Genomic DNA, 12929 nt, shown 5'->3' on the forward strand with positions numbered 1-12929 from the left:
AAAGAAGAATTTGCCAGAATTCTAACCCAGTGTTAATTCAAAAGCAGCACTTGCATTCAAATGTTCTTTTTCATTACCTTTTACTTCTATGTGAACTGGCTTTATAACTATAATACTAAACTTTATAACTATAAAAGTAGTTATAGCAAAAGTAAAATTATTTCTTTAAAAGAAAGTAATTGTGTGTGTGTGTGTGTGTGTATACTCCTTGAAGGCAAGGGCTATATGTCTTTGTGTTCACTCAGAACTAACTCCTTTTAACATTATAATTTACTAAGTGCAATGTAAGTCATCTTTCAGTGATATACTAATTATTGTGGGCTATGAAATAGAAACAACTTTTTATTATTAAAGTGAAATACTAAAGTCATTTTTACTCAGTAACTGGTGGTAGAATATAAGCTAACCACCACATTGTAAAATTCACCTTCAACTTCTTATCAAATGATATGTCTCACTCTGTTGGTTGAAGTGTTAATATCTTATCATTAGTCATTGGCTTTTCCATAATCTCTTAACATAATTTGTTTGGGATCTATATACTATTTATAATGGAGTTTTCTCTTCATGATGTTATAAAAATTTATAGTTTCATCACAGTCAAATGAGGTATAGAGTTTTCCAATTAACTATAAAAATTTAGGGTTCTATTCTTTAAGATCACTAAAACTATAAGATTTAACTGTAAAGAATTTAGTACTTGTAACATTTCTATATTGCTATTATTCCCTTGTCTGAAACAGTGGTAAGTGATAAAAAATTGTTAAAAACTAGAAAATGGAGCATTAATCAGGCATAAGATTTATGTGAACTCAAATATGACTAATGTGTTGATGGTTGGTTTTTATATTATCTTGGAAAATGTGGAAAAAGTTAAAACTTTTTAATAGTAAATAACTCACTGTTAAATATAAGGTGTTCCTCTTTATTTTCTCTTTTCCTCTTCCTTACTGAAAGTATATATTTTCTTTTAAATATAAAGGTAACTACTACAGAACACTTATGTAATGGAAAGATAACTCATAATTAAATGTATTGCTATTTTTATTTATTCATTCAGCAAGTTACTGTTGAGCACTGAGGTACTCATTATGGTAGGTAAGAGATAAGATGAGTCAGCATGGATTCTATCCTTGAGAAACTCAGCTGTAAAGATATTACATACTTAAATTACGTTTTTTCACTTTTCTTTATGCTACATATAAGGGTGATGTTGAAAGCATTTAAAGTATCCACCTAGGAGAGTGCTTAAGTGGGTATGTGGTACAGATATAACAGGGAAATACATAAATTACAAAAACTGTTTTCAGAGAACTTAATGACATAGAAATATACTGAAATATAATGTTAAATAAAATACAGAGTCGTAGCTTTAATACAACCCCAATTATATTTTTTAAATGTGTACTTTTATGTATTTGATAGGTAGTTTAGGACAGAAAGATAGGTAGGTACAGAGAGAAAGAAAAACCTGGAGGAATTACATTCAGCTGTTTTTTATTTACTTTTTTTTTGTTCTCTGCATTTTTTAAGATTTCTTCCAAGAATATGGATTGCTTTTCTAGTTTAAAAAAAGTATTTTCCATTTTACTGTACAATATTCTTAATGATCTTTTTTTTTTTTTAAAGATTTTACTTACTTTCAGAGAGAAGGGAAGGGAGGGAGAAAGAGAGGGCAAGAAACATTGATGTGTGAGAGAAATATCAATCAGTTGCTTCTCGCACACCCCCAACGAGGGACCTGGCCTGCAACCCAGACAGATGCCCTGACTGGGAATCAAACCAGGGCCTTTAAGTTTCCAGGCAGGCCAGTCCAGTGAGCCATACCAGTCAGGGCCTTAATAATAATTTCGAATGGCTGCGTAGTAGTGTAAGTGTGCTAGAACCTGGCCATTATCTAATCTTTCAATATCTAACTCTTCCATCGTTTTGCTATTACAAATATTGTGTGATGCCTTCTTACAAATAACTTCATCGATTCAAAATCCAGTGGCTGGATAATTCATCGCTTCTCTTCTCTGATACAAGTAATTCACTTGCCTTCCAGGATACTCCCCTCTCTTGGTTTTTCTCCTTTCAGTCTCTTTTGCTGATTTCTCCTCTTCTCCCTGACTTCTAATGTTAGAGTGCCCTAGGACAGGACTGTCCTTGGTCCTCTTCCCTTCCCAACCTGTACTTTTTACTATCTGTACTCACTCCGTTGATGATTTCATCCAAGGTGATGACTTTAAAGACCATCTACAGGCTAACTCCCAGATTCATATCTTGATTCCAGACTTTCCCAAATTTCAGACTCTCGTATCCAACTTCATGTTCTATAACTCTACTTACATTTAGTAGAACTGTAAATTAGTCGTGTTGAGAACAGAGCTTCTGATCTTCCCTACAAATTTTTTATCTGAACAGTCTTTCCTGTCTCAGTTGAAGACAGTCCCTCCTTCCAATTCTTCAGGCCAAGACCCCTGGAGTCAGCCATGACTCCCCACATCCCCTCTCTGCTAATGCCTCTCCCACATCTCATCCCAATCCATTAGGACATTATTGGTTTACCTGCAAAATACCCCCAAAATCTGACCATCTTCACACATTTCACTGCTACTAATTTGGTCTGAGCTAGCATCGTCTCCAACCTGGCTTATTGCTGTCAGAGGCATTCTTACCAGGTTTTCTGTTTCAACCCTCCTTTCTCTTGCAGTTTCTTCTCACGAAAGCAGCCAGAGCGATCCTTTTAAAATGTCAGTCAGATCACGTCATTCCTCTGCTAAAACCCTGCAATGGCTTTTCCATCTTACAGAGTCGAAACCCATGTCTTTATAATGAACTGTAACACCTTACTGATTGATTGTCCATATCCCCAGCCTTTCCTCTCTGACCTAAGGTCAGACCACTCTCCCTCTTGTTCACACATCAACTACACTGGCATCCTTATTTTCCCTTGAACATACAAATACACTGCCACCTTTCCACTGGCTGTTCCTGGTCTTAACTCCTTTAGCACCTTCTAGTCTATGCTTAAATCACCTCAGTGAGGCCAACTTTGGATATTTAATACTGCAACCTAATTATTCTTACCCTGTTCTGCTTTTCCTTTTCATAACACATAATAATTCTTCTTCGTATATTATGTAGTTTATCTATTATGTTTATTGTTTATTATCTCTCCAACTACAGTGTAAACTGAAGGGCAGGCATCTGTGTGTGTTTTATTCACTGATGCATTGCAAGCACCTAGAACAGATCTAGCATATAGGAGGCCTTACTACGTATTTGTTGACAAGGGAAAAAACAAATATCTTTATGTACTTATATTTACACAGTTAAATTTTTCCTTTTATTGAATTGTTTGTGATATAGGCAAGCAAATTTGTGTGTATAGTTCCCTTTACTATTGAATTGATGGACTTGAACAATACTAGGCACGTTGTAGACACTCAGTAAATATCTATTGAATGAATGGATAAATGGTAGTGTTCCAAAATACTACTCAGAGGGTGTGTGAACATTTTTATTGTCCATTCACTCCTCCATCAGATACTGAGTGCCTCCAGGAATTGAGGCACAGCACTGGACACCGAGAATACTGTGCTCACTGGGCAGCATGTACACTAAAATTGAGAATACAATGGTAACGAAACAGTGGTAGATCTTGCCTACTACAGTTTGTAATCTAATACTAGATTATTGCCCAAGAACAGACAGCTGCAGAAAAGGAATCACTGGGTTAAAGTACTAATAGAGTTTGGCCTTTCATAAACATGCTGACACTTTACAAAAGCATTGGACTAATTTTTATTGCCATGAGCAAAGTGTAAGTTTATGGGGTTTTTTTATTGTTTCAGAATTATACTACTATTAAATATTATAGTTTTTAAATTTTTGTTAATTTTGTAGATAATAGTTTCATAGTTTTAAAACTCTAGTTTTAATTTACTTCTTATTAGAAAGGCTAAACATTTTTGTTTATTGATTCTTCCCCTTTGAGTATTGTTTAATCCTCCACAACTACCTGTTTATTAATTGGGGTTACATTATATTTTTTTAAAGAACTTTAGTAGCTTATTGGGAGAGGATAGAATATGATAAGAAATGAACTTCGCCATACAGCTGGAAGAAATCAGAACCAGGAGAGCCTTTTGTTTAGGAGCAGCCTCTCAGGGGTAGTTCACAGCACTCTCCATTTTCTTTTTCCTTGGCTCCTGTACTCACTCCTTTAGTCTTTTATTCTTTCTGCCTCTTAATTTTTTAAGCTCTGACTTAGCACTTCCACTTCTAGGAATTTTTTCCTAGCAAAATAGTGAAAATGAAATTCCTGCTACTTCTTAGGCACTTATTCCTAATGAAAATGTGACAAGCTATGTGCACAGGTTTTTCAGGGCTGCACTGTTTAGACCAGAGATTTTCAACTGGTATGCTACAAGAATTTTTAAAACATGCGATACCTGACTACTTACTTAGGGGCACTGACCACTTTTCCCTTAGATTGTCAAAGAAAAAATGACAAAAGCCAACACAACAATAGCTGTCAGTATGAATAAATCAAAATTAAACCTGTTTTTGTCAGATCAGAAAAAATGTATCTTTTGGTGTGCTGCAGAATTTTAGTAGTTTATGTTCGTGATGCAATGAAAAAGGTTGAAAATCACTGGTCTAGACTGTCCTTAAGTTGGAAAAAACGTAAGCTTCCATCAGTAGTAAATTGTTTAAATGTATTGTATAGTAACCCCAAAATGCAGTATTATGTGCAGCCATGAAAAATAATGGCGTGGCTCAGTGAGTTGGGTGTCATCTGCAAACTGAAGGGCTGTGGGTCAGGGGACATACCTGGGAAGCCGGCCAAGTCCCTGGTTGGGGTTGCGGGAGAGGCAGCCAATCGATGTTTCTCTTACACATTGATGTATCTCTCCCTCTCTTTCTCCCTTCCCCTTTATCTAAAAATAAATAAGATTTTTAAAAAATAATGATGTAGATCTGTGTTTTTGACAGGACAAGTTAAGTTGGGGTGGGGGCAGGTGCGAAATGTTACCAGCACTATTTATGGTTTGACTTATCTTTTGTTTTATAAAAGATATATGTTTATGTGTGCATGGAAAAAGCCTGGAAAACGTATCCCAAAATAATAGCAGTATTTGTATTTGAGTAGTGGGATTACCTGTGGAAGTATTTATTTCCCTGTTAATATCTTCTTTATATTTATCTGAATCATTTTATATAAAAAAGAATAGTAAAACTATTTTTGCTGGAAACAAAAGTGTGACTTTGGAGAAAGGGCTAAGGAAATGGAAGACGAGTTAATCTAGCATGGAACTGGCATGAACCAGCAAGGAGTGCCTTAGAATCAAGGATAACAGGACAGATAAGTGAAGGAAACAGGAATTCTTTTGTTGGAATGTGCTCAGAAACATCAGAAGAATGGTCTGCATCATCTCTGAAGGATGTCCAGACACACTCCAGATGAACTGGTTCTTTAAATCTAAATCCAAAGTGGAGGTTGGAAACAAGATTACATAAAATCCATTCATGGAAATTAGAAAAAAACAATGCTCTTCTGTGATACAGGCAGTTGAAGGAAGGAGAAGTAAGAGATTTGCAAGAAACAGTGAAGCCAAAGGGACACAGCATCTGTAACCTGGAAATAGGGGGAATAATAGAGGACATTTGATAGGGAGTGCTTAATACTGCTTTGCCTAGTTAAGTGATTAACGTGACTCTCTGCTAGAATGTGCTTCAACTCAAAATTTAACTTCTCACTTTGATAGAAAGTAATTGTTCATTTGAATTGACTCTGTGCTATGGAGCTGTTTTGGTAGTGGAAGTTGGGATTGTGAAAGGCTAGGTAATGAAAATTTCATTGATAACTGTAGAAGCTCTGGAGTTCACTGACAGGTTTTTGCTTACTACTCTACCGCCACCACTTAACTCAAACATAGTAGTTCTGTATTTGTTGGACGAATGAATGCATGAATAAGTAAATGAATGATTCTAATCACAGGAAGGAATCTTATTTAGTAAACTGATGAAATATGTGTCTAGCCATTCATTAATGGCTAATAATGTATACATCTTTGTGTAGCAATTACAAATTCTCATGATTACGAAACTAATAATAGTAATATAACATTTAAAGATTTTATTTATTTAGAGAAAGGGGTAGAGACGGAGAAAGAGAGGGAAAGAAATACCCGTGTGTGAGAGAGAAATGTCAATAAGTTGCCTCCTGCATGTGCCCCAACTGGGGACCAGCCTGCAGCTCAAGCATGTTCCCTGACTGGGAATCAAACCAGCAGCCTTTCACTTTGCAGGACAACGAGCCACGCTCAACCAAATGAGCCATGCTGGCCGGAGCAATAATATAATTTAAATCACCATTTTGAAAACATTTTTTCATTTATTACCTCACTCATAGCTGTAGTGGGGTGGCAAGAATATTACAGTTTTTAAAGCTTAATGACTATTTTATAAGTTCTAACATGATTATTGGACCATTTATATATATAAAAGGTTGGTTTGGTTTCACATATAAGAAAGAATAGTGCCAGAAGTATTTAAAATTTTCCACCTGTTGATGTCATAAGTAATTTATCATTGTTTTTTGTTCATTTGTTTTGTAACATGCTGAATTCTTTGATAGATTCATGGGACGAATGATAATAACTCAACAAATGGAAGAAATTGTAAGGTAAGAATAAATTCACATTGTGGGAGAGACTAAAATCAAGTTAAAGGTATATTAGGTAAACAAGCTGCATATAATAGAAAAGGTTCTCTTAAAAGCACTTAGCACTTTATCTTCTAGTAATTTGTAGCATCAGCAAGTGAGCATGAAGCAAATTTCATGAAATATCAAAATAATTTAGTAAGCTGATTTGTATATTTATATTTCTTTTTTTAAACGTTTTATTTTTTTATTTTTAAAAGATTTTATTTATTTTTATTTTTAGAGAGAGGGGAAGGGAAGGAGAAAAAGAGGGAGAGAAACATCAGTGTGTGGTCGCCTCTCGAGCACTCCACACTGGAGGCCTGACCCGCAACCCAGGCATGTGCCCTGACTGGGAATCAAACCGGGGACCCTTTTGGTTCACAGCCTGTGCTCAATCCATTGAGCTACACCAGCCAGGGCATTTGTATTTCTTTTTCTAATAATATCAGGTAGTAACATAAAAGGAAGCAGACATTCTTAATCAAATTCTCACCTACCACGCTTAAAATCTAGAATACAAAAAGTTTTATATAATGGTTAACAAGCATAAATGTTTCGGTCTTACTCATTTCAAAATCATTTAGTACAAACTAGAGTATTTAGTGGCCAATTCAGAACCTCTTAGTTACTCTTCTAATTGGTTATTTTGTTTGGCTGGTTGTTTTGGTTTGTTTTCCCTCAATATTCAGGTTAATTTCTGGCTACTACATGAAGGGTCTTGGGGTCATTTCAAAGATTTGCTAACAGGGTGAGATTACATTGTTACTCACGACCATGAAGCCAAATTTAAAATAAATCTTGGAATCATCCTTTGAGCTTCTAAATCAAATTAGCATTTCACCTTTTTATTAGGACATGGTTAATTAAATTGGCTGCTTGAAATCACTGACGTGAAAAGTTGAGTATTTTTTAAATGAATTCCTCAAAAAAAAATGAATTCCGCAATACAAGCCACCAAAAATATAATGTGTCAGCACTGATTCACATTTTTTATAAACATTAACATGGGAACATGTTCAATGAACTCTGTCACAAAGTCTTTTGAAGTGTAGGGCCCCTTAAATAACTATGACTAGGTTTTATTTTGAGTTCTGTAGTGACTTAATGAGATAGCTGTGTGGATATATAGTCTGAATTGCATTAGATATTGTGGCTAATAAAAGGAAAGACCAGTTTTGTTCCCTCAGCCCCTAGAATGGCTAAAAAAAATGAGCTTCAACATTTTCTTTGTTGAAGCAACCAGAGTGTGCTGATGAATTACCTTTTAATTTGAAGCTTTCTGTCATTATATCCCAGTTGTATACAGCACTGTGAGCTCAGAGTTTTTCTGTTCATTGTTAAGAGTCAACACCAACTAAAAAGAGTTATTTTGTGGCTCCTGGTTCATTTATTTTGAAATATCCATGTAGCGTGCTCCAAATATGACTAGCTATTAAAACCATACATGATAACCATGTCCCAAATATCTGGTCCTCCTTGGTTAGTTGGATTTTTTTAGAGTGTTTGGGTTTGCAGACATCTTCAGAATTGGTTCAGATTCTGTTTGATTTGAATGACTTTATAGGTATGTTTCAGAAAAGCATGAGGAATGTCAACAAAATTTAAGACTTTTAAACTTATCCATAACAGAGTCTTATCATTTTGCTATCACTAAAAAAATACAATTTCCTTTCTAGTTATTCCTTCTAATTTCGTATCTCCTTTATGGAGAGAAATTTAAACAGCAAGAAGACCTGTCCTCCAAGAAGTATCCAATGCAAGTAGTCAAGTTGTAGTGTCAGTCATGCCTAGAAAAGAACTAACTCACTCACTACCTGATGTTTTATAATCCAGAGTAATTTTAATTGTGCAGAACTCATGCATTTATACACAAATCATACCTCAATGTATGTTGATAATGCATTTAATTCTCTATTTTCTTCAAAAACTGTTTATTAACTTTGCTCAAAATTTCTATCTTCTGTTAAATGTTTTTAAATCATTGCTTAATCTTTTATTTTGTTGTGTTTTATGTTTAAAATTTTTGAAACTGGTCTGGTGGCTTTGTGAGTTTATTTACCAGCATAATTTATTTCTGAGCCACTGACCTTAAAGTGACTGAAATGCTAAAGCAGGTGTTTTTGTTTTGGTGACTAATATTGTGATCTACCTAGATAATAGCTGAGATTTTGCTTTTGTATAAAAGTAGTGTTTTAACCATAACAAGTACTTTCTGTGGAAAATGATGTTTTAGAATTCAATTAAAATTTTAATATAGTTAATGCTTTTTTCCCCCCCTTAGACCTCTGGGACCAGAGAGTCTCTTGCTTCGTGGAGCCAGATTAAAAAACACAAAAGAGATTTTTGGTTTGTATATTTTGAAAATGTTTAATTATAGATTCATGTCGATGCTTTATATGAAGTATTTTTAAAAGCACAGCATTTGTGGTCTTTTCGCTGGATAACTTATTAGTTAAATGTTGCCTGTGATGATTTTCTTTAAAAGATTGTGTTGATATAATTTTGGTTGTATTTTTTTGTTATTAATCTCATTTTTGGAGTAATAGACTAGAATCTTGCTCTTATACTTTGTTGATGCTTGTGAAACTGAGTGCTAAGAAGACAATTCTGGCATTCATGGTGGATGAGAATCAGTGTAATCTGGCATCGTGGTGTAGTAAACCACCTGTATAGTTAATTTCATTATGATTATTCTTAGATTGGATGGATAAAACTGCTGACTCGTTCATTCATTCAACAAATTCTTATTGATATAACTGTATATCAGGTGGATCAAAAGGATGCATAGTGCTTCTGCATTGGAGATCTCTTAATTAATTAAAAATTAATTATACTAACCAGCTTGTTATTTACTGAATGTTTACAGCTTTTGAGGTCCATCCTCTTTCTAATTCTATTCTTTCATCTATCTTATCTCTCACTATTAGGTTTTCTGATAAAAAAAATCCATATACTTTTTTAAAAAATGGAAAATAGTGTTGGTGAGGATGTGGAGAAATTGGAATCCTCATACATTTCTGATGGGAGTGTAAATGTTGCAGCTGCTGTAGAAAACAGTTCGGCAGTTCCTCAATAAGTTAAATGTAGAATTACCATATGACCAAATGGTTCTACTCCTAGATATATACCCAGAAGAATTGAAAAGGTGTTGAAGCAAAGACTTGTACAGGAATGCTCATAATAGCAGTATTTACAATAGTCAAAGGGTAGAAACTACCCAAATGTTCATCAACTAATGAATATATAAACAAAATGTAGAATATTCACATAGTGGAAAATTATTTACTTAAAAAAAATGAATTACTGATACATGCTACAACATGGGTGAACATTGACAACATTGTGCTGAGTGAAAGAAGCCTGACACAAAAGGCCACATGTTGTATGATCCCATTTATTTGAAGACCTGGAATTGGCAAACTCGTAAGAGACGGAAAGTAGATTAATGGGCTGGGTAGTGGAGGGAAATGGGGAATGCTTCTCAGTAAGTGTGGGGTTTTCTTTGGGGGTGATGAACATGTTGTCAAGTTGGGAAGTGAGGATGGTCGCACAACACTGCGAATATACTAAGTGCCACTGAATTGTACATTTTTAAATGATTAAAATGGTGAATTGTATATTACATATATTTTACCACAATCTAAAAAGAGGAAACCATAATCAATGTCAGAAGCCAGAGAAAAACCTCCAATGCCACTGCTGTTAAACCCTCTCATGTTACACTGTATTTGAACACATTTCTCAAGCAGTAACAACTTTTCATGCTCTTAAAAGTTTTGTATTTGAATGCCTTTAGTTGGGTCTGCTCTTGTTTCCCTCAGTACCACCTCTCTGTATTATATCATTCAGGCTGATTTCTATAACTTTGGTTCCCTTTGCACTTGAGTTATAATTCTGCCTTTAAGGAATAATTCTAATGGTGAAAATTCCAGGACAAATCTTAAGGAAGAGAGCATGATGAATCCTACACTGTTTCTCAAATCTTACCACTTAGGAATGAGCATAAACATTTATTGATTATCTGTTTCTAGGCATTTTGCTAATTTGTCATACAAACCTCACAACAATTCTGAGTGTTTTTGTTTATTTTTTTGGTTTTGTTTTTTCATTTAAAGGTGGGGGAGTTGAGACTAGAGAGATTAAATAACTTGCCCAAGGGCACTGAACTAATAAGTGGCAGAGCTAATGTTCAAACCAAGGTCTAACTCCAGCAAAGTTTTTATAAGGCTGGTCTTACCTAATTTCACTCACTCCCCAATTTTAGTCCCACTGTTACTGTCCTTATTCATCTTTAGAGTCATTCACATGTGCACAAATTTTTTAAATGACCCTTTCCTTGTGTTTACTTTATTTCCTCTAGTAGATTTCCATAGTATCTCTTGGTGCTAATGAAATTATGTCTAGACTCCAGATTCTGGCATTCAGGGTTTTTCAACCTCTGATCCCAGTCTATTGTCCCAACTTAACAGAAAGTGCTTTTCCATGTCTGCCCTTGTTAACACTGTTTGCTCTGGCTGTAATGGCCTTCCCTGCCACTTTTCTTTTTCCAAATCCTTTCCCCCCATCAATTCGAACTCACGTAGTATCCCTTTCATTCACGTATCTCAGTTATAACTCAGGAACAGAAACTCCAGGAGGCCTTCCTCATCCAGCAGTTTGAGCAACTGGAGTTCCTTAAAATGGAATCGGAAAGCCTTTTTAAATTCCAAAAAAGGAAAGCCTAATTGTAACAGCTGTCAGAAAATGCATTTTCTTAGATGCTTTCATGCTGGTGAGTACATTTCTCTTGTGAAGCATACTAGGGGATTAGTTTAAAGAACTGTTTTGTTTTGCAGGTGTTGCTGTATACACTGGAATGGAAACAAAGATGGCATTAAATTACAAGAGCAAGTCACAGAAACGATCCGCAGTAGAAAAGTAAGAAAACTATTTTCATTTATTTGCACATAAATATAACTATGGATGTGCATATTATATATAAAAGATTTTGTGTATAAAAATATTTGATACATATATAATGTCAAGTCAACACAAAGTGGTATCATTGAGGATAAGGGTAGTTTCTTATATCTTTCTGTACATGTAGCATTTTGCACAATGTTTAGCATATAGTAGATGCTAAATTATGACTTTAAAATAAATATTATCCAGTAATAATGGAATCACTTGAGCATATTAATCATGCTGCAGATAACAATTATAAAACCTGGACAAAATATTTTTTTGGACAAAATATTTTTAAAAATAACTTTTGGAAAGCTCTGGAGAATAACAACAACAACAACAACAAAAAGACAGAAATTGGCAAAGAATCTACTCTTGAAAGATGGTATCAACAAGGGGAAAAATTTAAGTATGTAGCTTTCTGCCTGAGGGCACTCACCAATTCATGTACTGCATAGGGCATCAAAGAGCCAGATTTTTTACAGGTGTTAGGAGAAAATTATGTACAGAGGGGGCCACAGAAGGAAAGGAACTCTAAAACCTATACATAAATTATGTCTAAAACCTTGCCTGGCCATTAGATCTGCACATGTGCAGGAGAGGCCCCAGTGGGCTCAGCAAAGCAACAGTATGTGTCAGCAAGCTGAAAGATCTGAACAGAGTATTCTCTCACCTGTTGGAGTGCAGACCGTGTTTGGTGTTTGAGCTTAGCCAAGTGCATATTTTGGATATTAACCCCTTGTTGGAGCAGGTATCTTCTCCCATTTGGTTGACTGTCTTTTTGTTTTGTTGGCAGTTTCTTTGTGCAGAAGCTTTTTAGTTTGATATAGTCCCATTCATTTCTTTTTGCCTTTACTTCCCTTGCCTTTGGGGTCAAATTCATAAAGTCTTCTCTAAGGCCAAGGCCTGTAGGTTTAGTTACTATTTATTCTTCCATGTAACTCATTGTTTCAGATTTTATATTTACATCTTGGATCCATTTTGAATTAATTTTTATACATGGGGACACACTGTAGTCTAGTTCCATTCTTTTGCATGTGGCTTTCCAATTTTCCCAGCACCATCTATTGAAGAGGCTTTCTTTTCTCCATTGTATGTTTTTGGTTCCTTTATCAAAAATTATTTGCCCATATGCATGTGGTTTTATTTCTGGGTTCTCAATTCTGTTCCATTGATTGTGTGTATAGTATTGTATTAGCAAAAAGGGTAGTTCAGTGGAATGAAATAACAAGTTGAGAAATAGACCTCTTCATATGTGGTCAACTAATTTTCAACCAAAACATCAAGT

The 12929-nt window shown here is 34.9% G+C and overlaps 1 protein-coding gene across 1 annotated transcript in view; it reads left to right on the forward strand.

Annotated features, from left to right (window-relative positions):
- ATP11B (ATPase phospholipid transporting 11B (putative)) overlaps nucleotides 1-12929 on the forward strand; it is a 103722-nt gene that overhangs the window by 39924 nt on the left and 50869 nt on the right. Inside the window, exons 8-10 of the mRNA XM_024563976.4 lie at nucleotides 6629-6676; nucleotides 8979-9043; nucleotides 11533-11614. Coding sequence (XP_024419744.2) covers nucleotides 6629-6676; nucleotides 8979-9043; nucleotides 11533-11614 — 195 coding nt within the window. The remainder of the gene's footprint in view (nucleotides 1-6628; nucleotides 6677-8978; nucleotides 9044-11532; nucleotides 11615-12929) is intronic.

This window comes from Desmodus rotundus, chromosome 2 (assembly GCF_022682495.2).
Source record: "Desmodus rotundus isolate HL8 chromosome 2, HLdesRot8A.1, whole genome shotgun sequence".
NCBI classification, from domain to species: domain Eukaryota; kingdom Metazoa; phylum Chordata; class Mammalia; order Chiroptera; family Phyllostomidae; genus Desmodus; species Desmodus rotundus.